Below are 26,660 nucleotides of genomic sequence, written 5' to 3'. Positions count from 1 at the left end.
ATATAAATAATATTGATTTGTACGACTACGACTACAGTTAAAATAGCTACCTGATGGGTCAAAAGGCAGCCTGTGTTCCTATATGTATATGTTCACTTGCACACTAACACACTTTTGTGTGTCAGTCAGGTTTACAATGTGGAAAAATGTGCAAGTATCTCTGTCAACCACCTTCAAGTCTCAGATGCCCTCCTCCTCTGAGCGCTGATGAGGCCAGATGCGAAGCTTGAGGGAAGGTGAGGGCTCTCCTTACACACCCAGCCTGAACAGAATACATATTCCCTCAGTTTGTTCTAAAGTACAAGACAACAGAAGATGTTTTCCTCTCTCTCAAAACAGTGGGATGCAATGAGAAATAAGAATACTGCTATTAAGCAAAAGTACACAGATCCTAAAACTAAAATCAGTTCTTTTTAATTCAAGTCAAAAGAGATGAAGAGATTCATGTTCTTACATCAATGTTTTAAGTGACCTCAAAAAATAATTGCAGTCATAATCATACTCTCTAAATATGAAGTGAACTGAGTGTCATCAATGCTACTGGTGAGGGCTGAAGGTGACCCTGTGAAAGAAGCTACTTGTAAGTGAAAAGTGTAATTAAGAATAGATAGGAGCTATATACTCCTAACAGACTTCCTTCACTCATGGGGAAAAAGTTACTGAGCAATGCTATGTGAAGTAATCTAAGAGTAAGCAAGATACAACCTCAGTCCTAAGCGAGCGTATCTCCTAATAGGAAGACAGATGTACACACAAGTCACTGGCACTGTCAGAGAGAGGAAGAGAAGGCCACAGTGACATGTTAACTAGCATTAGTAAGAGATTGAAAAAAGAAGGGTCCCAGCTTTATAGAACTTTAAGCCCAATGAACTATGACAAACTAAAATGAAAGTCAAGAATGCCCTCATCATAGATCTACAAGAGGACAGAAAAATAAGTTTTCAAATTAAAGTTAAAAAAAAAATAGATTTTAAACCTTCTGCATTCCGTAGTAAGGATGAGCCTGAAACTCTGCTTCTATTTACTTTTCAAGAATCTAAAATATCTATAAGAAGAACCATGCTTGGCTTTGAATTTTCCAGTATTAAAATTCAGAAAAGCTCAAAAATTGTGCTAAGAACACAAGATCCTCCAAATTCATAACAGGAAATGTGGCATTTTCCCAGCTTATTCTCTGGCTTCAGTGTAGAGAGAGAATGGGGACCACACTGCAGCAGCAGGATTTATAAATATGAATTACAGGATAAGATGATTTTACAAACATCTGTCAGAAGTCAAGTTGATCCAAGCGAAAAGTAGGAAAAAAAAAAAAGACTCTGAAGGAAGCCAACTAACGATTAATGCACGGAGCTCATGTGGACTTCAGCGGACTGACTGCTGATGGGTCCTGCGTGCCCACGCTCACTTCTACATCCCAAGCCCGTGGAACTATGCACTAGACACTATACAAGGCACTTCTCATGTGCTCGCTCATCTGATTCTCACAAGGCACCAAGAGGAGAGTTTGTTAAATATAAAGATAGAGACTTGGCACTCTGCAATACATACGGCAGCAGGAAGAAAGGGAGAGATGTCACTCAGCACAGTGGTGAAGAGAAGTCAGAATAAATCAGACTTGGGGTCACATCACGGATCTGCTACTCACTAGCTGGCTATAATTTCAGCTCAGTCATGTTATCTTCAGTAGCAGTATATTTATAAAATGAGGAAAATAACTACCTTGTGGAGTTGTGATGCAGATTAAATAAAAACAAAGTATCTGCTGTAGTGCCTGCCACACAGAAGGTACTCAGCTGAAAGCCAGCAGTGGTAGTTTTCATAAGCTCTACAACCAGCCATTACCAGGCTATCACACCAGCTCATAATTCAAAAAGGTAGCTCCACCCTGGATTTAAACCTGGACGTTTTATAATAAAGCAGGAAGCTACTGTAAATAGCTCCCAAGGATGTGTCGAAACTATTTCTTATATTCTGAAATGGGGGTGTGGGGATGGCACACAAGGAAAACTGAGTAGATGATGTGTAGGACTGAGTTCTTTTCCAAACCATGCTTGCTGCTGTACTGACAGATGCTTTCTCTTATTAAAACTCAAGACACTTAATCCCTACTTTTGAATGTCTTGCTTGTATACTACGTGGGACGTGCTTTGGAAACAAGTTAGTACCCATTAATCTGACTAGAGGAGGAAACAGCCATTTTTCTAATTTCTTAGGTTTATAAAGAAACGAAAATCTCCAAATTTTTTGGGCTCAGCATCTTTCCTCTGAAAAGGAAAACACTGATACGTGTCCACTTATATCGCTCTAAGGTAAAGACTTAATCACAATCACAGCTGATCAAGTCAGATGATGGTGAAAAGCTCAAAAAAACTTAAACGATAAAAATTATCTAGCTATCACTTTTTCACAGGTGACATGTTATAATCAAAAAGTACATACCTAGAGAGTGTTCTGATCCTGGTTCTGTTACTACCTCATCTGTTATTTTGAGCATCTGTTTATTCTCCAAGTGCTTATTATAGATACTTATTAGATGCCTGCTTACACAACAACTAAAACTACTACTACTAATAGTTGTACTGCCTTCCCTCAGAGGCTGTTGTAAGAATGGAATGGAATGGGAAGGAAGAAACATAGTAATTCTATCTTTAAAAGCAAAGGAGCTATGAAAGTATGTATGTAGTAATTTCATGGTATTATCTTTTATGGATGATATGATTATACATAACTATATCCGAGTTATCCTCTGTACCATGAAACTAACTTGCTATGTTGTCAAGAGTTAGGGAGGATCCCTAAGTCTTACTTTCCTCATCCATGAAAGACATCATCTATGAAAGAAGAGCACTGAGCTAATAACTCTAATATTCTTTCCAGCTAATTAGGATTTTCTTACTTTTGAGAAAAGGAACATAAAACTAAGAGAAGTTAGGTGACTTGTTCAAGGAACACAGTTGTTGTGTACTAAAATGAAGCCGGTATTAGAGTTCAGGTTTTCTACTTTACAAAGTATAATGAAGTATGGGAATTTCAGGGCAGAGGCTCTCAAAAAAGATGCTAAAACTTGTCCCTTAATCTTTCATATCAACTTGATGCTACAGTTGGGATGGTAAAGTTATGTGTTTATGTTTGTGAAATTAGTCACCAATTGCTATTTCAATCTCCTGAGGGTTTCACATCCAAAAAGATTTGATCCATTTTACTTGGATTCCACACCTAGTCTATGTTCCATTAAAATGAGAAAGCACTGCCATCTACTGGACTCTGAAGACATTACCACTGTCTTTTTTTTGTTGTTCAATCTGAGGAGGAATTCTTAACCAACTAAAGCTTTTCCGCAGCTTTCTACAACAGAGCTATTTTGAGTGTGGCTTCATAAAAATAAAACTTCGAATCTGGGGTAAAGTAGAGTGGGAGAGAGAACTACCTTCACCTCAAGATTTTTAATCTCAATCATTACTTTGATCTCAATTAATTCTACATTTATCAGCAATTTGCCAACTACATGCTAGGGGCACAATGCTGATATGCTGATAAGTAACAGAGACATAATCCCTCTTATCATATGGCTTAGAGCCTAGTGAGTAGCAATTCCCATTTACTAATGCAAGTGCCAAGCTTGTAATATATATTATCACCTTTAATCCTCAAAACAACTTCTGATGGGTAGAAGTCGTTATGTCCACAGATAAAGAAACAGTTACTCAATATACCCAATGTCTTTCATAGGTAAACAGAAGTAAAGATTAATTTACATCAGATTCTAAAACTCTTATCCTTAGCCACTAGCGGTATGTATTCACCCAGGCAGTTGTCAATATTCTCTTCAAAAGAAAATTCAGGCAATGATATCTTATAGGTTGATATTAAAGACAAAAATCCTGCATTGGAATCTGAAATCCCAGTTGACAGCATTAAGGACCTGGCCAACAGTTTTCACTTCCCGTGGTCCCTAACAACCCTAACAATTATCTACCTAGAAAACCTCTCTCCAGACCACATTGCCTTATTCACCAACTTCTACCAAACCAACTTCAAACTATAACAGTGTTCCCCTGTGGTTCTCGAAGAGTCCCCAAACTTTAAAAAAAGCAAATCTTTCTAATCTCTTGTTCAAATTATTTAAGGGTTTGCTATAACTCATCTGCATTATCAGCAGACTCAAACATCTCTGACATGAAAACCAATGTCCAGGCTAAATCCATCAGTAAACTGGAGCTGTTCTGGAATATAAGTTGTTTTCTCTCCTTAACTAAGAGACATAGACATCTGTGAATCTGTGTCCTATACTTTGCACTTAGTCCAGTAACAGGTATAGTAGGTATTGGGTATTCACAGAAGGGAAAAAAAATCATAAATCATTTGTATAACTACTGATAAAATTTCATCATTATTATTCAGTTATTTCTGCCTTCTGTATCTTCTGTCAGTCTCCTTCAGGAACAGGAAGAGCCCTATCTCAGCTTGCACTGCTCAGTTAGTGTTCAGTTCACTGGGAGGTGTCAGCTTTCAGTAGACTGAGCTCCTTCTAAGCCAGGCCGCCAGGAAGTCCACCGCTTCTGCTTCTACCTACTTCTTCAAGTTTCTTCTCCATTTTTCTTCCAGAGATGAGAATATCTTGCTTTTTGTTTTCTTGTTTTAATAAAGTTGTATCTCTTTAAAGTCTTCTAATTTCATCAATTTTTTTTTGACACAATGGAGGGTCTCAAAAGTATGTACTCACAAAGTCATCTTGACTAAAAACCTTTATGATTTTCTTTAAAAAAAGGGAAAAAACTTTCAAGGTCAGGTGTTCATTTGAAAGCTGGCGAAGGGGCAAGGTAAATTGTATTTACACACTGACAAAGCCCATTAAATAAAGGAACACAGAATAATATACATCTTTTATAAACATCAATTAACTGTCTAGTATTGAATTCCAGCTTGGCTAATAAGAAGCTGTGTAATCTTGGAAGTTACTTAACATCTGCATGTCCACTTCCTCATCAATAGAGAGAATGATCGTGAGGTTTAAATTAGGTAAATATATAAAGGGTTCCGAATAGTGCTGAGCACAGAAGTGCTGACTAAACATCGCCTATTATTACCACTATCGGGAAAAACACTGCTCTCACATATCTCCACAAAGGGGAAAAACTTCCCAGTGTATTTCTCAGGCGGAAAGGTCATAAAAAGAGCATTTCCAGTTTCTCTGTGTTCTGCACTCACTGACCACCTGGAGGCAGGTGACTTACTGAACTGCTGAGCCTGGGAGATAAGAGGTGCACAAGGACCTCAGTACTTGTAGGTTCCCTCCCATTCACAACAGCCGGTGGGTCTAAAGCTCACACAAATTCTTTGGACCTTGTGCCGTACAGACAAGATCCCGGTTTTCCTTTGCTTTGCTATTTTGGGGTGAGGGTCAATTTGGGAAGTATATTCAACCTTTCTGAGTTGCAGAATTTAAGCATGTTGCCATTAAGTTTATTGACGAATAAAGCCAACATTCTGATCTCTATCGATTATATGTACAGATGATATATAGCCGACATAGCACGGAGGGTGGGCAGACGAGTGAGCAAGCTCTCTAAGTCCATTTAACACCTCACATGGATAGCTCCCAGGTGTCTCAATCTCAATCTGTGTGATCAATCTCAACTCCTAGAGAGACAGACCCTTATTAAAACAAGAAAACAAAAAGCAAGATATTCTCGTCTCTGGAAGAGAAATGGAATAGAAACACGAAGAAGTGAGTAGAAGAAGCAGCGTTGGGCCTGCTGGTGTCCTGGCTCAGAAGGAGCGTAGTCCACTGGAAGTCTGCCTCCACAGAACCTGGTCTTCCTCTAATCACCCTTATTTCTCCCACTGCCTGGCACCTGCCCACAACATGGGGATTACTTTATCCAAGCAGGAGGAAGTCAGAAGGTTTCCTTTCAAAACTCCTTTTTATACTCTAAGTTCAACTAACACCAAGTCTCATGACTTTACTTCCTAAAATTTTCCCAATTTCATCTTCTATTCTAAGATAAGTCTATTCAGCATCTCTAATCCTGATACATTCCAAGATCCTCCCTGATACACTCCAAGATCCTCCTTCCTGCCTTCCCACATAAATCTTCCCTCTCCTACAATCAGTCCTTTCTCAGGCAGAGTGAAATTATTAAAACACAAATTTAATATTTCCATGCTAACAGTCCTTAAAACATGCCACTACTAAAAAAATTAAAAAACAAACAAAAAAACACTCCACTACTTAGTAATGTAGCCCACCTCCCTTTCTAGCCTTATCTGGTAAATTTTTTCTCCTCACTCTTAACCTTTCTTTAACTCACCATGTCTCATTTCCACTTCATGGCTTTACAACATGTTAACCTCCTCTGCCTGGAATGCTCCATCTAGCCCCCACCCCCTTAGCATAGTTCACACTTTCATTAAAAGTGCCCAAGGCCCTCCCTGGTGGCTCAGCGGGTTAAAACACAGCACTGAGAAACTAAAGCCGCTTCCGAATGAGTTCGATTCCCGCCTGCCCCGGAGGTGACCACATGGCGTGGAAGACCTCTCCTGACCCGCCCGCTGCTTCCCTCAGCAGTGTACTTCGTCGATCTGCCTGTTCTGTCCCCCACTCTGTCTCTGGTGAAGCCTCTCACCACCCCTGAGCCTCTGGCCTGTACTCCAGTTCTGTATGCACAAATAAATAAATCTTTAAAAAAAAAAAAAAAGTTAAGTGCCCAAGATCTTTCTGAGTCACTAGAATAAGAGGTCCTTGTTAACTGTTTTTATAGCACTTACCACTATTTGTGTCTATATATTTATCTGTGTTTTATCAGTGTTTGTCTCTCCTCCTCACTCCATGACAGCAGGAAAATACCTACTTGCTCACAATTGTACTGCATTACAGCGCAGTGACCGATATAATTAAAAAAAAAAAAAAAAGTACTTAATAAAGTTGTTGAATGAAAGAAGCAGTCTAGCAATAGCATTTCAGACAACTATGAATTATGAAGCAACATGAGCGCTAAGAGCAAATAAAGTAGAAAAATCACCTCACTGGTTTGTGAGTAGCATTAAGTAGGATAAAGAACATGAATCACCTGGCACAGAACCACGTAGTACATACTTGGTAAATACGAATTATCTTCCCTTTCCTTTTTTTAACTGCCTAAAGACATATAGACATCACTGACAATAATATAACCTGACTCGTGGTTTTTTTTTTTAAATAAAAGACATCAGAAACATTTAATAAATTGTATGGCTTACTGGAATTAAACTTCCCAAAGAATTATGTAGACTAAGACAGAATAGCTACTTCAGACTTTCTGTCAGAAAAATTAATATGATCTAGATTTAGAAAAGACTGCAGTGGTTACAAAAGGAGCTTCAATTGTAAAAGCATTTACCCTAAGTCATATCAAACAACACATTTATGATACTTAAAACGGTTGTATTTACACAGAGCTTTTTACCCTATACATCAAGGCCTACCTGCACTAAATAACATTCACAGCATTAGAAAAATCCTCTTACCTTATGTTCAGAAGGAGCACCATAGTAGCCATCATTCAGGCCAAAAATTATTTCATTTTGGTTGCGGGCATGAATCTAAAAGAGGAAGAGAACACATTATTAATTCTTCTCACTCCAGCCAAGTTTTAATACGATGAGAGAACACTAATTACAACAAGACCTACTTCAAAGCTAAAAAACAGACTATGTCAAGCCAGCAAAAAACAAACTACTCATCATAAGACCAGGTAATTAATTAAGAGCTTGTTTTAGTCAAAGGCCTTGCAAAATTGTTACAAGATCACACCATTGTTTATACATATTTTCCACAAACTGTTTTTAAAGCTGTTATGACAAGATTTCTGAAGTATATAGGCGATTCAGAAGCAGATCATACATTCTCTGATCTCAAAGAAAACACAATCCATTTAGTCTATAAAACAGGTTCTATATACCAGCAACAAGTATTGAAACTAGAATTATTTTTTTTATTACAAAAGTTTATTTTTACATCATTTTGTACATTTTTTTTTCATCTCAATTGTAATCCCCGTGGGGAAACTAGAATTATTTTTGAATGGAATACCATTTATATTACCATCAAAAAACATGGATTCAGTAGTTATAAATCTAACCAAATATGTACAAAATTGGTCTGTTGAGAACTACAAAGAAATCAAAGAATTTCAAAATTGATAGATACATCACTGTAGAGATACCCAAGGTAGTTAAGATGTCAGTTGTCCCCAAATTTTTTAGCTTCAGCACCTATCAAAATCCCAATAGAATGTTTGTAGCAATTGACAAACTAGTTTTATTTTTTCAAGTGATTAAAACTTTTTTATTTTTTACATTGTTCATTTTTGTACAATATTTGATTTCTCCTCTCAGATACAGTCCCCATAAATCTCCCACCATCACATCAACCAGGAGCCATCAATATAGGCCCTCGTGCTCTTCCCTACCCTGTTTTGACCCCTCTTCTTTACCATTCTCCCATTGTATGCCTCAAATCTATAGTTTACCTGCAAGTTTTGTCTTTCTTTTTTTTGACCCTTTTGTTAGGTTTTCCTATATTCTTCCTATAAGTGAAATCTTCTCGTATTATTCTTTTCCTACCTGACTTATTTCACTAAGCATAATCCCTTCCAGCTCCACCCATGTTGCTGCAAAAGACATGAGTTTATCTTTTTGACTACTGAGTAGTATTCCATTGTGTATGGGTACATCTTTTTGATTAGCCATCCTTTTTTGTACATTTGGGTTGTTTCCATATGTTGGCTATTGGCTATTGTAAACTGTGCTGCAATAAGCAAAGTAGTACAGGTGGTTTCCTTTCATATTGTTTTTGTGTCTTTTGGGAAGATTCCTAGAAGTGGAATCACTGGGTCATATGGTAGCCCCACTTTTAGTAATTTGAGAAAGCTCCACACAGCTTTCTATAGTGGTTGCATCAGTATGCTTTCCTATCAGCAGTGTGAGAGGGTTCCTTTTCCTCCACATCCTCACCAGCATTTGTTGTTGCAGTTTTATTAATATGAGACACTGCCACCCGTGTGAGGTGGCAGATCACAGTGGTTTTGATTTGCATTTCCCAGATTATAGGTGATGTTGAGCATTTTTTTTAATATACCATTTGCATGTCCTCTTTGGAGAAGTGCCTTTTTAATTATTCTGCCCATTTTTGACTAGGTTGTTTGCTTTGTTTTTGTTGAGTTGTGTAAGCTTCTTGTAAACTTTGATAACAAGTCTTTGGAACAGTCTGTTATATGATGTGCAAATTTTTCTTCCAATCTGTAGGCTTTCTCTTTGTTTTGGTTATTGTCTCTTTTGCTGTACAAAAGCTTCTTAGTTTAATGTATTCCCAACTATTTATCTTTTCCTTCATTTTCTTAGCTCTGGCTATGAGTCCTTAAAGATGTTTCTGAGAGCGCATCATAGAGTACTGTGCCCATACTTTCTTCTGTCACCACCAGGCAGCAGAATCTTGAGCACTTTCTTAAACTCTCTGAGGCTCAATTTTCCCGTGTGAAAAAAAATAAAGGCAAAAATATCAACCTTCACAAGGCTGCTTATAAACATTAATTGTAAAACCTATGTCATGGAATGGCAAATAGGTTTCACTTCACATGCAATTCTTATATACTTCTAGTTGTATTCTGGAACACTATTAGAAAGGATCATGGACTCATTTTTGAAGTCTGCTAGAAAAGTGCTACAATCAATAAATGACATCACTCACGGAGAATGGATGGCAGTGTGTGAACTTGGCATTTGTCATCTCTGAGCTCAACAAACAGTTTATTCCTGGAATAACTCAACTCTACTGGTCATAAGAGAAGTAATTTATAGTACGTTCTTTATTTTCAACTAATTTCAGGTTTTAGGTGAGGAAAAGCCAAATAAGACAGAAGAAGCAGAATAAAGAGCTTCCTACACCCCCCAAAAAAACTCCTTTAAATGAGCCGTTTATTAAGGAGCATTTTTATAAATTTCTTCAAAAGGTTATATTTTAAACTTGGCAACTAAAATTTCTAAAACTAAGTAAACAATCATAACAAGTCTCTTTAAACTAGGAAATGTAGCACCAGAAAAATCAACAGAAAGGCTGGAGAGGCTACTTTGGAGAACTACTTAAAAACCGCAGCCTAAAAATTACCTGCTGACCCAAGTATTTCAGCCCATCCAAACAGACTTTCCATTCAATCAATAGCTGATAGATGTCTTCCTTTCCACCCCATATCTTCACCACAAAAAAAGACACAGATGTGTCAAGACGGTTGGGCATTATTCCAAAATCAAGACTCCTCCAAGTTGGGTTCTGTTGAAAGAAATGAAAACATGCTTTAGAAAGACTCTTAACTTGTTTGCAGGTCTTTCAAGGAGACTGCAAGTCAGTTTTGTATTTAAATGTAACTAAATATATTAGACTTCATAAATGTGTTAAATTTTAAGTGAACCAAGAAAATATTCCAAATAATGCAATAAGGTTAATAATATTACTTTTGAATTTCTCTCACTGTAGTCAATTAAAGGAGCCTATATCCTAATCTCTGGTTAATAATTTCATAGGAGGAATCAATTGCCTACTCAACTTAATAATACACAATTATTAAGAAGAGCATATAAACAATGCCATCAAAGTATCTCCAACATATTGTTGGATTCAAGTCTCTGTAAACAATCACATTGTCTGCTGAAATGATGAGTTCACAGATTTTTACAAAAGATTACACAGGAGCATAATGTACACACTTGTTTTTTTCATTGCGAAAGGTTAGCAATTCTAACTAAGTAACTTTCTGTATATTCTAAGCATGAGAGTAAAGATTGTAAGGACAGTAGGAGCCAGATTTTTCACTGTTGGAAAAGTAAGTTACAAATAAATGGAAAGCTCAGTTGGACTACAACTAGAGATACTGGTATGGAAACATGATTTATAAAAGATCAAGAGAGCAATAAGCATAGGTGTGTCTGTGTGCATATACGAATTCATTTATCTTTCCTAGCCCAGTCCCCTAAGACAATCTAGAGAAGCACACTAGTAACAAAGGACTTGTTCAGCTCTTATTGTCTATTCACACTAAAAGGAACTAAGGTTTATTAGGAGAACACAGAATTCCAGGGGTCATGGTAGAAAAGGTATAAAACAAGTCAAGAACATCTGGTGCCAGGAAATAAAGATGTATTAGAGGAATGATGGAAACAGATCAAATTAACACAAAAACCAACTTAAAATACTCTAATTGTGGGACACAAAGTATAGTAATGTATTATAACCTTCTGAATACTATAATAATCTATGAATCCATAATGATGGCTAACAAAAATGTGACATATATATGCAATGGAATATTATTCAGTCTTAAAAAAAAAAAAAAAAAAGAGGGCCCTCCCTGGTGGCACTGCGGGTTAAAGCACAACACTAAGAAAAAGAAAACACTAAGAAAAAGAAGCTAGAGCCACTTCAGCATGAGTTCAATCCCCTGCCCTGGAGGTGATCCACATGGCGTGGCAGACCTCTCCTGACCCGCCCGCTGCTCCCCTCAGCACTGTACTTCATCAGTCAACCTGTTCTGCTCCTCACTCTCTCTGGTGAATCCTCTCACAACCTCTGTTCTGTACCCTAGTTCTTATACATAAATAAATAAATCTTTAAAAAACAAAAAAAAAAGGAAGTAAATCCTGCATCTGCAACAACATGAGTGGATCTGGATAATATTATAAGTAAAGTGAGCCAGACACAGAAAGACAAATACTGCATTGTATCATTTAATATTTGAACATAGAAATGAATCTAATGGTGTCTGCCAAGAATAAAGGGTAAGGAAAATAAAATTTCAGTTAAGGAGGATAAAAAAGTTAGGAAACTGAAGCTACAACATGATGGTTACAGTGAATGATGTTGAAGATTACTGGAAGAGCAGTACTAAGTGCTGCTTACACAAAAAGGAAACTGTAAGTAATGTTAATTAACTTGATTTTGGTAATCATTTCACAACATATACATATGTCAAAACATAGTAAAGTTGAGAGCGAGAGGACTGTGGACTAGGTAATAGTATTGTTTAATCTTCCAAATTATAATCATCATCTTAATTTCTTACAAACAAGGACAATCATGTAAGACATCTCTTACATTGTCCTTGTTTGTAAGAAATACATACTAAAATAGTGATAGAAAATTAATCTAATTAATTAGTGTGCTTCTCTAATTAATTTCTTACAAACAAGGACAATCATGTAAGACATCTCTTACATTGTCCTTGTTTGTAAGAAATACATACTAAAATAGTGATAGAAAAATGTACATCTCAGGTATTTCTGATGCAAGGGATGGTGGCCCACAGTAAATACTGACAGCATACTCTGATACACTAGATAATGGCAAACCTTGCTTTGAGGCAGGCTGAATTAATTTTAGAAGCCAAAATTTATTACAGACAAATTTATTTTTAAAAAGCTAGGAAGAATACAGAAAATAATGTTTTGGGTAAAACATGAGAGGGATAAGACTTATTTTCATACATGGCCCAAGGAATAAGTAGAAGGAAACCATCTTATTCTGATGGTGACAAGCAAGATAATCCTCCCATTGAAAACACTGGACAATGCTTAAATAATACTAATCATCATCACCATCAAGAATTTCCAAGTCACAAAGGAAAGCTAGAACCCAGAGAAATAAATCGAGAGATAGAGGGATTTTTGTCTTCAAAGAATTTGCCAATTGTATAAATTTGGGGCTTTGGTTTTGACAGGCTTAAATGCAGACAAGCACATAATTCAAACCCCAGGCACAAACCCCAGCCATGTCTGAAAGAAGTCCCTCTCCACACTGAGCTGGGACCACAAAGGAGCTATCTGCTCACAGGGCAGGGCTGAAACAGCACTAACTCCACCCAGACCTCTGCCTATAAATTTCTGCAGAGTAGGTTGCCATATGGTAGAAAGTCTTTCTGAGAAGAAGAAATTATACTGAATGCATCACAGAAAGAAAGAAAAAAATATATAGAATAAAGATTAACAAGACATAGATAACAGAGTGAAAACATGTAATGTACATTTAATCAAAGGCCCCAAAGAAGAAACAATCAGGAATTATTTGATGAGAAAATGGCAATTTTCCTGAACTAACAAAAAAATTCACATTTTAAAGTGAAGCTACAGAATACCAAATATATATATGATCTTCAAATTTGCAGTAAGAGGGCTCTCCCTGGTGGTACAATGGGTTAAAGCACAGCATTATGAAGCTCTCCAAAGCCACTGCAGCACAAATTCGACACCCACATGGCATGGCAGACCTCTTCTGACCTGCCTGCTGCTCCCCTCAGCAGTGTACTTTGTTAATCTGCTTGTTCTGCTTCACACTCTGTCTCTGGTGAATTCTTCACCCACCACACCTCTGGCCTGTACCCCAGTTCTGTAAGCATAAATAAATAAATAAATCTTAAAAATAAAAAAAAATTGCCTTAATAATTTAGAAGACCTTCAAATGACAGGCTAATCTCTGGATTCTCAACAGCAAAAACAGAAGCACCTGAAGGCATGAGAATTTTATTTTCAATGCTGGGAGTTGAGGACTATCAACCTAGGTTTCTACACTTAATAAAAATATTCTTCACAAAGAGTAGAATATAGTTTCAGGCAAGAAAACATGAGTATAACACCAGAATATGCACATTAAGGAAAAGTCTAAAGAATGTACTTCAGGCATATGAAAAATGAATCCAGATAGAACATTTGTGCTGCAAAAAGAATGAAGAGCACAATGCTAAATATAAAAATGCAAAAGAGGGACGGGATTCCTAACATGGCAGAGTAAGTAGCTCTTCAAATTTTTCCCTAAAAAGCAGTAATAAATCTGAAGAAAAAAAAACTGCCAAAATCAGTCATTTCAGGGTTCTGGAAATCAACTACAGTATTCATCAAATTGAGAAACCATCATCGATGAAAAGTGACTTAATATAAGTAAGTGTAGCTGATTCTGGAATTCTCATCCGAGGCTGCTTTCATCCCCAGCCCAGGTCTGTAAAGAGGTTCAATTTGTAGAGAGCAGGCAAATGGTAAAAACCAGCAGCTTTACTGGTGGAGGTAACTGCCTTGACTTAGAGTGGAATATGGAAAACCCCCGCTCCATGATGCAGTCAGCTACACCAGTGATCTCAGTGACAAATGAAAGGGGAAGAGCAACAACCCAGGTAGTCTGAGGATACAGCTGTGGCTGAGGCAAGCGAAAACTGGATAAGTAGCCAGAGATTTAATAGGAAGTCTAGAAAATGAGATTGTGACAGGAGCCTTGATATGGTCTCCACAAGTCCACACAGTACAGGCCAACGAGCGTCTAAATAATTCATGTGTCCCTGGCTGCCCAGGAGTTAGCATTCACACACAGAAGAGCTCTGGAAAAGTCTAGCAGAGAGTAAAAGCTAGGAGAGACTCTAACACTGCCTCAACTTTTTAAATGGATTCCCAATCTACTGGCAGAGTTACTGGCTTGAGTTATTTTAACACAATTTCTTAACAATCACTGGCTGAATGTGGCCACTGAGATATGCAGACATTGAAGTGATCCCTAGAAATGCAGGTGAGCTTAAACAGGAGCAACTCAGCCAGTCAGACCACAGTTTATGGCTAGTCTTTTAACTTCACGCTGTGCAGTCAAATAAAGCAAGTTGAGGGGAGGCGCAGTACAGAGGGAAGTGCTAGAGGTAAGCTACCCTGCTAAATTATTTAATCCCCTCTGTGTCCTGAGTCTTCAGTTATAAAAAAATGGGACAACTATCACTTCACAGGGCTCTTAAGAAGCTTACGTAGAATAACAATAACACCTAGGGCCCTCCCTGGTGGCACAACTGGTTGAAGCAAAGCACTACAAAGCTATCACAGCCAGGGCAACAAGAGTTCCATCCCCAGCCAGGGAGCTGACTCACTTGGTGCAGCAGACCTCTCCTGACCCCACCACTGCTCCCCTCAGCAGTGTATTTCAGTCAATGTAGTTCAGTCAATTGGCCTGTCTGCTTCCCACTCTGTCTTTAGTGAATCCTTTCACCATCCCATATCTCTCACCAGTATGAATAAATTTTTTTTTAAATAACAATAACATTTAATAGTATTAGCTGTCATTAAACACCTCTTTGTGGTAGGTACCATACAAAGTCATATCATACACAAAAAGGACACAGAAGAGTATCTATCCTAGCATTCGATAGAAGTATCTAAACCCTGAAGGGCAAGTCAGGTACAGTACCTGATGTTTTTTATGATAACCCTTAGTCATTTGGAAAAAGTTAAATAAGGTTTCTTTATTTAAGGGGAGGGAGACCAACAAGTAATGTAAACATAAAAAATTCAAATGATAATAATCCATTTAACTGGAATTCAACAGATCACCAATTCTACATATCACCAATTCTACATATCTTTGAAGAGTTGCAAGCAAGAAGCAGGAAAAAAACACCACATAAACTATCAACTAAGGGGTCTCCCTGGTGGCTAAGCAGTTAAATCTCAGTACTATCACTGGAAAGGCCAGAGTTCAATCCAGGGACTGGGAGGTGACCCACATATGGCACGGCAGACCTCTTCTGACCTGCCTGCTGCTCCCCTCAGCAGTGTATTTCAGTTAATCTTCCTGTTCTGCTCCCCACTCTATTTCTGGTGAGCCCTCACCCTCCACACCTCTGGCCTATATCCCAGCTCTTGTGTGCATGAATAAACGAAATAAATCTTTTGAAAAAAAAATAATGTATGCCATAACATTTTTCAAAAGAAGCAGAACTAATCTGTGTGGTAAAAAGTCAGGACAGTGGTTCTCCTTGGGAGGGGATAGTCACTAAAGTACGTACTGACAATGCTGTTTCTTGATCTGGTTATACCAATCTGGTTTCCTTTGAAAGGCATCATGCTACAATTTGTATACTTTATTACTAGGTGTTATATCTCAATAAAATAGTGAAACTTTTTTTTAAAAGGTCCACTGATAGAAAGCATACAGCAGGGACAAGTCAAATGAAGGTGTCACTCATCATGTGATTTTAGGCCTCAAGGTCTAAAAAGCAAGAGTTGGAAAACCCCCCTACCTTCAAATTGAACCACCTGAAAAGGCAGTGATTTGCTTCCCTATGTGTATAATTGCTTCTCAACAAAAGTACATGTGCTTTAGAATATAAAATAGACTCCAAATTCTTACTATCAGAATGACAAAGCACCAGGGGGGGTGGGGGGAGAGGGAGGGGAAGCATGAAACAACAACCCTTTCCAAAGAGAAAAAAGCAAAAAATTGTATCTACATCTATAAGTAGGGTCATACTGCATGAGGAAAAGGGATAATTGGGAAGCAACTGTATCAGATTTTTGTAAACACTTCTTTCTAAATAAATTAGAAGTCTTTGGTGGGGAAAGTTGGGTTTTTATTTTATGTGGTTGAGCAGATGACATTGCCCTTCTAAGCCAATACAGCATTAATACAGCTGAGCTATTGTCAATCTTCTCATTACAGCGACTTTCCTTCATGCATCTATGAAATAGCTGCCAGAAAATGAGCAGTAATTCCCCACTGGGGACATTCAGACGCAGGCCACCACAGCTGGCCACCACAGCTGGCCGCACAAAGACTTTAAGCTCAATAGCGTTTGTAAAAATCCAGATGACTTTTATTAATATTCAGTCTATACATGCCAGCCTACTTGTCTAGGTGGAACAGATATTTGAATACTTAACATTGGGTATGAGCCTCTGCCATTTTCACTAAAAATGCAGTGGCAAAATAACAGGATGTTTAGAGCTGTAAAAAAAAAAAAAAACCACTAAAATGATTATTTACTATCAGAACAATTTCTCTATAGTACTGCTCACTAATTGCTCAGTTAAAGTTTCTTACAGATAAGAATGTAATGTACAGATAAATATTAAAACTCACACAAACTAGTTATCACAGTTCTTATCACTCACTACACAGTAACAAATGTATGGTCACAAGAAACATTGCCCAAACTTTCTTAAAATATACAACTCTCTGGAACTGTATGCTGATTTTATAAGTAGAAATTATTCCTCAGCCCTATAAATTCTGCCCCATCTCATTCATGTTTATTCATCCTTCCTGTCTCAACTTAGGAATCACTTATTATTAGACATCTTTTCCTAACTACCCTCTCCCAAACTGAGATAATACTATGTATCTTCATAGAATTCTACTCTTTCTTGGTACTATAATCACACAAGTTAATTATCTTAGTCTCCCGACAAATCATGTAGTTAACCAGACAGAGGTTGGAAAACCCTGAAGATGATACAGTTTAACACAGGGTAATATAATTTCACATAAGGAAGAGAAACCAACTCTCTACTCACAAACACACACCCACAGGCTTGAAATGTTAATTCATTTGACCACCATTCAACTCAAACATAAACTTGGTATGAGAACTGGCCAGGCCAATAATTCATCAAAAGTGCTGACATGTTCAGTTGAGCTTCTTTCCAAAATTTTCAAAACAATTTCTGCAGTTATAATTCCAACCGAAGTTCATAGGTTTTTTTTTTTAAGATTTATTATTTATGATAGATTTATTATTTATGATACAAGAACTGGGGTACAAGCCAGAGGTGAGGGGCGGGGGTGGGGGGTGGGTGTAAAGGATTCACCAGAGACAGAGTGGGGAGCAAAACAGGCAGACTGACTGAAATACAAGGCTGAGGGGAGCAGCGGGTGAGACAGGTGAGGTCTGCCACACCATGTGGGTCCTTCCTCACCAGGGACTGAACTAGTGCTGCAGTGGCTGAAGATAGTTTCACAGTGCTGTGTTTTAACCCCTTTCGCCATATTATAGTTCTAATAATTACATCACATGCTCTCCCTAAAAAAGCATGCTCTATGAGATGGAAAAAAGGCACAAAATGATGTAAAAATAAACTATTATATTATTTTAAATAAATAAATAAAGGCCTAACCAGGCCTTTAGCCCATCCTTAATATCACACACACACACACACACAATGCATGCTATAGAAGTTTGTTTATTCAACTCTGATTCACTCACCTTACCAAACCTGTTGCAGACATTTAATCAGTTGAAAGAAGTTTGATGTAAGAGAGGCAGAAAAAACACTGCACAAGAGGCTAGACTTTCAAACATCAGCTTTATCTATAGTACTAACTTTGTAATCTAGAGCAAGCCCCTCAGCCTGTCTGAACCATTTCTGATCTCTTATAGCACTGTTAGAACAAGGAATGATGTACATAATTCATTCAACACATCACTTGAACCGCAGGGCAGTTCTTAATAATTGATAATTGTTATTTATTAAAGAAACACAAATATACAAAAAAATTTCATTCAACTACCTGTAGCTGTTCTTATTCCCACCATGAGATTTTCAACTTTATAACAAAAGTAAAACCCCTTTTGTTGTAAGAATATCTAATTGTTAAAGGTGGGTGTGTGTGGGTTCATGACACAGTTTCCCCCTGTCTTTGCATATGTACAAAATCAACTTTGGGGAATTTAGCTACTTCTATTATTGCTCCAGTTATTTATTAACTAACAATGATCCTTCAATAATATTAAGCACCTAACCTCCTGCTAAATCAAAAAGTTTCTAAATGTTAACAAGTGGCTTAGAGGATGTGGCTAATGGAAACCAAAGACATTAAAGTTGAATTATACATATACTCACCACTAATGGTTCTATTTTAAATATACCTGAGGAAATATGCATAACTCTGACATAAAACTCAGAGATACAGATCTACCACCTATCCTGTCAAAGGTGGATTATTCTGCCACTCAATGCAACAGATACCTATTCCCCTGAGTAAAGCATCATGCTACAGACATTAGAAAAATGAAGACACAAGGGTCCTTGTCCACCCATACTCATCCCTTCCCAAATCTCAATTATGTACTATCTTTCCTTGATGATCATCTTCTTTGCCTCCAGGTCATTTCCACCGCTGTCCTGATCCTCAATTCCCTTGCCCATCTTTGTCATACTTCTCTAGCAAATATCCAAATCACCAAATCTCAAACCACCCCTCCTCACTCCATTCAAGCCATACTAACTTCTAAGCCTGACTTGAAAGTGTAATAGGGTGTCCCCCAGGAAAAGAGGGGGTCCCAGGTTCCCTGCCCCACCCAAAAGGAGGGTGGAGCTGAGCAGGGAAAAGAAGAATCTGGAGAGGAGACTGAAGAGGAAGGAAGCAGGATGGGAGAGCCAGAAGGTTGACCTGAGGGAAGCACATGGTGCAGAGAGTCATGTGAAGAAACCAAGCTTGTTTCCTGGTTCTGGACTATTCGAAACAGAGGTGGGTGAGAGATCTGTAGGGAAGCTCTCTATGGCAACGTTTATCTTGATTTTGGTTTTGCTTTTTTCCTTCCAGATTTGTCTGGCCTTTTCTGAGCCATTTCAATGGGTCCCCACCAGAAGATGCTTTAGACTTGTGCAGGCTTTTAAGCCTTGCTTTGGCCGATCCCTTTTGGGTTGACTTAAAACCGCAAGAGAATGGGTAACTTCAGGTGTTAGATTTAGAAACTGTATTCTTTGTCTTTTCTGTATTGCACATTAATTGTATTAGTTCCTTTGCACTAAAGGTCTTATGTTTTGTCTTGATGCAGCGGATGGTAGAACTTATTTAAAGCAGGCAGGTTTGGGGCTCAGGGGTGTCCCTCTCCCTGACTGTAACAAAAGTACATATATACTCTTGCTTTGTAACTTCCTGTTTCTTAGCTTGGAACAGTCATCCCACACACACATAGATACACAGCCAGTTCCCTTCTTCTTTCAGGAATCTGCTCAAATATTTCTCCTATGTGACCATGAAAACAATGAACAACTATAAACCAGAGACATTTTATGGGGGTGGAAGGGAGAACAGGACCAGAACTGGGGTGGGAAGAGTGCACTGGACTGTGTTAATGGCACACAGGTGAACTGGTGGTGGGAAGCCCCTGGGGATTACAACTGAGATGAAAAAATGCACAAAATGAAGAATGCTGTAAAAAAAAAAGAAAGAAAACAACAGAGACCAGAAAAAATAAATAAATGAAAACCCAGCAACCATCCCTCCCTTATTCTGTTACTTAGCACCTCTGTTTATATTACCATGTAAGATATTCCAATTCACCTTTAACTCTAACATGTACATTTCTTCACATTGCAAGATGAATTCTGATTTTTGAAACATTAAAAAAAGGTCCTACAATCTTTGACCACCAGGTGGCAATCATCAGGTACCACTGGCTACAAGCACTACCCAAAACACTAGTTTTTAAATCAATCCTGTTAAAATAGGCAAACTGTAGACACTACATGTACCTCTGAGTTTCAGCACCCTTTAAAATATCTCTCTTAAAAAATCCCATATGTATTAACTATCAAAAATTTAAATTCAAAGGACTTTTTTAAACCTTAAACAATGTGGAATAACCAGAGCTCTCATAAAGTGCGTCAGTAAAAGAGTAATTTTGGAAAACTATTTGGTAATATACATTAAAGTAGATCACATGCATATTTCCAACAACTTCACTCCTACTTATATTCCCAACAGAAATACACACGTTTGTTTAACCAAGAACATACACAGGAATGTTCGTAGCAGCTCTTTTCATAATTAGCTCAAAACTAGCAACGAATCAAATAACCATCAACAGAAGAATGTGTAAATTCTGGTATATTCACACAATGGAATACTATAGAGCAAACAAATGACAAATACACCCACAATATGAATGAGTCTTACAATATAAAGTTGATACTCAAAAGAATGTACACTTGTATGATTTCACTTATAAAGCCCAGAAATAGGCAAATTCAACTTAATGGTATTAAAAGTCAGGATAATAATAGTGAAGAGGCCTGAGTGGGCCTTTAGGCACTAAAAATATTTCATTTCTTGGTCTGGATGCTGGTTACATTTTTTTTTTAAAGATTTATTTATTTATGCATACAGAACTGGGGTACAGGCCAGAGGTGTAGGGGATGAGAAGATTCATTAGAGACAAAGTGGAAGCAAAAAGGCAGACTGACTGAAATATACCGCTGAAGGGTGTAGCAGGTGGGCCAGGAGAGGTCTGCTGTGTTATGTGGGTCACCTCCTTGCGACTCAACTCATGCTGCAGTGTCTGCAATAGCTTCATGGTGCTGTGCCACCAGAAGGGCCCAGGATACTGGTTACATTTTGGGGAAATTTTAAAAAGCTATATACTTAGGATTACAAACTCTCAATAAAAAATATTAAGCCTCAATGATTCCCCAGCAGGAAGGTGACCCACATGACATGGCAGACCTCTCCTGACCCACCCACTGCTCCCCTCAGCAGTGTATTTCAATCAACCTGATCTCCTCCCCACTCTGCCTCTGGTGAATCCTCTCACCCCCCTACACCTCTGGCCTGTACCCTAGTTCTTGTATGCATAAATAAATAAATCTTTTTTAAAAAATATTAAGTTTTAGTATAGGTAGAACAACAAATAGCAAGGAGATATGAATTTGGTGTCAAAAAAGCAAATACTTGTCAATGGAGAAATGCCTTCTACGACTTTTTTACAAAACTAAAAAAATTCCCACAAATTGAGGAAGTTGGTTTATATTTTATTGTTAAAATGCATACAAAGGGTCCCTATCACAAGTCAAGCAATGCAGCTGAAGGAAGAAAAGATGACTAACTAAATACCTTAGAATGAATGAATGCAAGAAATTTCAAAGCAACAAGAAGATTGAATTACAATTCACACAAGACTATTGCCAAGGTTCTCTGTTTCTGTTTAATGAGAGGCATTTTTTTTCTTGGTGAACATAAAATAATGGTAAGTCCTACAAATGATAACTCGGATTAGGTTATATGCATGAAATTAAACATAAGTATATACATTTTTTTCCTCTTGCTTATTTGTCAAGCATAAGCCAATCACAACACAATGCCTACGGAGGTCATAAAGATGAAGCAACACAGTCCTGACGTTACAAGGCTTATCTCATGTATTAAAGGAGCTAAGACAACCATACAAACATCTATTATATTAACTTAGAAAGATAGTAATGGCATAAGTACAAAGCGGTTTTAAAAACACACAAAAAGGGACAAATTTCTTCCTGCTAGTTACAGATATTAAGAAGTTTCTCAGAAGTATCTAAAACTCTGCTATACAATTAAATACACACTAGCCATTTATGACTATTTAAATTAAAATTAAGTAGAAATGAAAATGTGGTTTCTCAGTGGGACTTAACTACATTTCACTTGCTCAGTAGACTTTTGTGGCTAGTGACAATTTTACTGGACAGTATAGAGAACACTGTCATCTTTGTGGAGGGCTAATTGTATGATCCTGATCTAGACCATGTAGGAGTTAGAAAGTGGTAGCATATAAGCACATGCAACTGTTTATGTAGCCTTCGAGGAAACACCTGTTTAACCTTGTGTCCATTTTTCCATGTTTCCTTTCACCCAAGAGTAGCAAAACCAGGTTGCTCAGCTCTGAGGACCAAGCTCAGAATGGAAGGCTAGCAAAAAGTCAAAGCATTAAAGGTACAGAAGCTAAAAGAATGTTCACAGGTTAACCAGAGCCCAACTTAACTTCACCAGAATTAAAATTTACTCAGAGCACTAGCTAGAAACAAAGGATTGTTGTACCTAATCCTTTAATATTTAATAGCTAGCTGAGAGTGGTTTAGGGGTTCAGGATGTAACCTGGATATCAATCAATGAATATATTTATAGAAGAATCCATTCACTAAGAAACATTTGCCGAGCATCTGCTAAGTTATTTCTACTTGTTTGTAGAAATAAAAGCATTTAAACCACTAATAGTACTCAGAGTTAATAGTTTAACAACTTCAAAGTCCTAAGAAGGGAAGAAACAAACAAATTTTATTAGATCTGTGATTCTGTAGAAACAAGAAAGAAAGTAGCAATGTGATGTCTCCATAATATTCTGAATGCAGTTGATTCCTATGGTACCCAATGTCCATTAAAGAAACACTCAAAGTTATTAAACCTGTATTAAGCTATAAATAAAATTTTTTTAAATTCTTGTCAAAAATATAATCTCAAAATATATATATATACATATACATGTATATGTATATATATACACATAATCTCAAAAAAATCCCTAAAAAGAAACATCAAAGAATCAGCATTTAGAGTCCTCCCTGGTGGCGCAACGGGTTAAAGCACAGCATTACGAAGCTATCACAGCCATTGCAGCATGAGGTCAATGCCCAGCCATGGGGGTGGTCCACATGGCATGACAGACCCGTCCATTGCTCCTCTCAGCAGTGTTTCAGTATATCTGCCTGTTCTGCTTCCCACTCCAGTGAATCCTCTTACCTCCCACACCTCTGGCCTGTACCCTGATTCTGAATGTATAAATAAATAAATCTTTAAAAAAAAAAAGGGAAAAAAATCAACATTTACCAACCACCCACCCAACAGAAAAGTTATACCAGGCAGTCTCTGACTTCTAGAAGCTTTTCATCTACTAGGGAGGTGAAGCGCACATGGTCAAGTATGAGTGAATGTTTTTAGTGGCTAAGGGGAAACTACAGCACAAGCTTTGTGCTGTAGGACACTGGAAGTCTTTTGTCCTCTCTCTTACCTGGCATCCATTCTACTACACAATGCCTAACTACAGCAGGAATGAAGATATCACAATCTCCTAGATATTTTCAGAAGCAACTGAAGATAGGAGCCAAAAAAAGTTGAAGACCTGAGTCAATACTCAGGGATATGAGATGATGTTCAGAAATATGGATCAGAAAGTCATGTGACTATCAGTTACACAGATGGGTAACTAATGAGGTAGCATAATCCACTAAAGTACCCCTACAGCTTAAGGCCTGTACAATACAGGCCCTAAATCTAGGGGAAAGGAATGGGATATTGTAAAACCAATTAAATATTTTACTATGGAAAAGGGGGTAGGAACAAATCAAAGCAACCATCTGTACTTTATCTGCTCCCTAAACATCCCCCTCCCCTGCTCCTCTGCCTACCCTATCTGTATATTACTTCTGTCCCCACTTAAGGAAAGAAAGGTAGAGAAACCAATATTTACTCAGCAGTTACTGTATGTGAGGCATGATGCTAGTTATTTATCATGTATCATTTAATGCATATTGAACAAGAGCTTTCCTGGTAACTGGAGCTCCTCTGAGATGATCTCAAGGACTAGAATCCAAATCTAATATATCTTAGAGACATTTAGAAAACAGCTTGATGAAGAGGAAAGAGTAGTAAAGATCTGAACGCAGGAGGTTTGGACTGGAGTTCTGGTTCCTGTGGTTGTGGGACTTTGCAGAGGTTGTTGGGCCTCTGTGTATCTATCACATCTACCTTACAAGTTGTTCTAAGGATAAAGATGGAATGTCATGTGAAGGGATTCTGTAAATAGAATGCATAACTCATGCTGATTGTTCTAGTCTCTGAGGTTTCAGTGGTGAACAAGACTAGCAAGGCAGTTGCTCTCAGGAGGCAGGTAATAAACAAATAGATGAACAGGAGTTTTCAATCAAAAGGTGGTGAATGCTCTAAAGAAGATAAAACAGTATGATGTAAATAAACATGAGTAGGAAAGAAGAGAATAACTTCAGATTAAAACAGTCACAGCAGGCCCAGCTGAAGCGACATTAACTAAGACTTCAAAATCTTCACTCACATGAAGAGCTCAGAAACAAATGTTCTGGACATAAGGAACAAGACAAGCAAGGCATGCCTGAATCACTAAAATAAGTAAGTATGTCTAGAACACAAAGAATGAGAAAAAGTCTCAGGAGGTGAAGCTGAAAAAGTGGGCAATGGCCAAATCCAGTATGATCTTGGACCATTAAAAAGACGTATTAAAGTAAAGCTCTCCTTTTCACATTGCCCAATAAATTGAGCCATTTATACAAATCTCTAGTGTACACATTATCAAAAGTAGGGCACTTTCAACTTAGCTGAGCCTTGTCATCGCCAAAAAACAAGTGGAAAAATCCTATACAATGGTCATAGACATAAAATTCTTCAGCACTACATCTAACAACATATCACTTATCACAACGTTTGCTAAGACAGTCAAAGGATTTTATAGAAAACAGAAGTTATAGAATTCTAGTTGAAAAAATTCTAAGGTTTTTAACAGAAAAGTGATCAGTTCATTCAGCAAATATTTATGAAGCACCATAAAGGGTATCTAAGGGCCAGGCATTTTCTAAGCCCTAGAGATTCAGCAGTGAACAAATTTATCAAGATTCGAGCAATAACTGAGCAGAAGGTTTAACTGTTGAAGCATCATCATGCTAGAAATGAACTTCAACTAACTTTATGTCTCAGCATGTTCTAAAACAGTAGTAGTGATAAGTTTAGTGACATGAACCTGTCAAAAAGCAAACTTACCAATGAATTCTTAATAACTTCACTTCTATAAAATTCTGAAAAAGAAGAAAAAATGATAAGTGATATGGAAGAAAATAAGCTCATTAACTCTTAACCCTGTAAATGTTTTAATCATGATGTTCCAATAAGACATTTAAAACATTTTAAAGGAATCTATTTTTCTATCCTTATCTGTAAAAAGTCTGAAATAGAAATCAAGATTTTAAAAAATATTTTAAAGGGGAAAACATTAGTAAAGAAAAGTCAAAAACAGTTAAAATTGAATGTCATGGTTTTTACCTTGCTGGCTTCCTTTTACCTAGATTCTAACTAGAAGCTATAAAAATTCTCTCTCCCTTATCTACCTTCACTCTACAATTAATTACATATGTTCTGTTTTTCTCAAAAATCTCTAATGAATACACATTATTTAGTACTGTGGGATGGGTAGCTATCCAGCAACCAGGTAAAATACATTCTAGTTCCGCCTATCCTAAACATTCCAGTTACAGATAGTTCTTATCCTTAACATTCCACTTTAAACTGCTTTGGGTTCACCTTCTTCACTAGAAAACAAACTAGAAAACTAGAAACTTCACTAGAAAACCAGAAAATCAATGGTCCACTATAAGCATATAACTTCATGACTCCACAAGTCTTCCTGTATACCTGTAACAACTACAAAAACTAAAGACATGATCAAAACAGAGAAATATGTCAGAGATTCAGACTGACATTCTCAACAACCTACCAACATTCCTGCTGCATGGCCCTCCATGATGCTTTCACTGCAGAGGAGACAAGGTTGCTTATATGCTTATATTACTACAGTGCAGTGTTTTCGCACATGTTATACACATACCTGTGATATCAGTTATTTCTAATTATTGAAATGTATCTCACTTATCTCCAACCCTAATTCTAAACTCCGTAAGAACATTTATTTTGTATTTCAGCTATCTGCTCAGCATTAAACACCATTCCTGGCAAAGTTTAGACAGTCAACAAACTCTTTTTATAGGACCAATACTTTCAGGTTATATTTAAATGGAAGTTCAAGAATAATGAAACTTTTAAAAAGATACTAAGTCTGTAACAATATAAATGAAACTCAAATACAGTGACATTTGTCAAAGTGACTAAATGACTAAAGCTTGAGAACCATCAAACAGCAAAAAAAAAAATTGATAAAACAGAAAACTCTGATGGGCAAGTGCTTTTGGCTAAAGCACTTCTTGACACATACCATCTACATTACTCTATGCTTGTTTTCATTTTTTTTTTTTTTTGCTCATCACCACAATATTTTACA

At 37.3% G+C, this 26,660-nt stretch overlaps 1 protein-coding gene across 2 annotated transcripts in view; it reads right to left on the bottom strand.

The window, feature by feature from the left end:
- Positions 1-26,660, bottom strand: part of UVRAG (UV radiation resistance associated) — a 238,662-nt gene that overhangs the window by 184,094 nt on the left and 27,908 nt on the right. The window contains exons 3-5 of one of the 2 annotated variants that reach the window (XM_004683215.2): positions 25,370-25,404; positions 10,145-10,306; positions 7,507-7,581 (exon numbers count right to left, since the gene is read on the bottom strand). In XM_004683215.2, coding sequence (XP_004683272.1) covers positions 7,507-7,581; positions 10,145-10,306; positions 25,370-25,404 — 272 coding nt within the window. The remainder of the gene's footprint in view (positions 1-7,506; positions 7,582-10,144; positions 10,307-25,369; positions 25,405-26,660) is intronic. The other variant, XM_012725607.1, reaches the window with a different exon arrangement.

Source organism: Condylura cristata, unplaced genomic scaffold (assembly GCF_000260355.1).
Source record: "Condylura cristata isolate star-nosed mole 26May11 unplaced genomic scaffold, ConCri1.0 scaffold00015, whole genome shotgun sequence".
Taxonomy (NCBI): Eukaryota; Metazoa; Chordata; class Mammalia; order Eulipotyphla; family Talpidae; genus Condylura; species Condylura cristata.
Note: the sequence above shows the minus strand (reverse complement) of the source record. Positions and strands in the feature narration are given on the sequence as shown.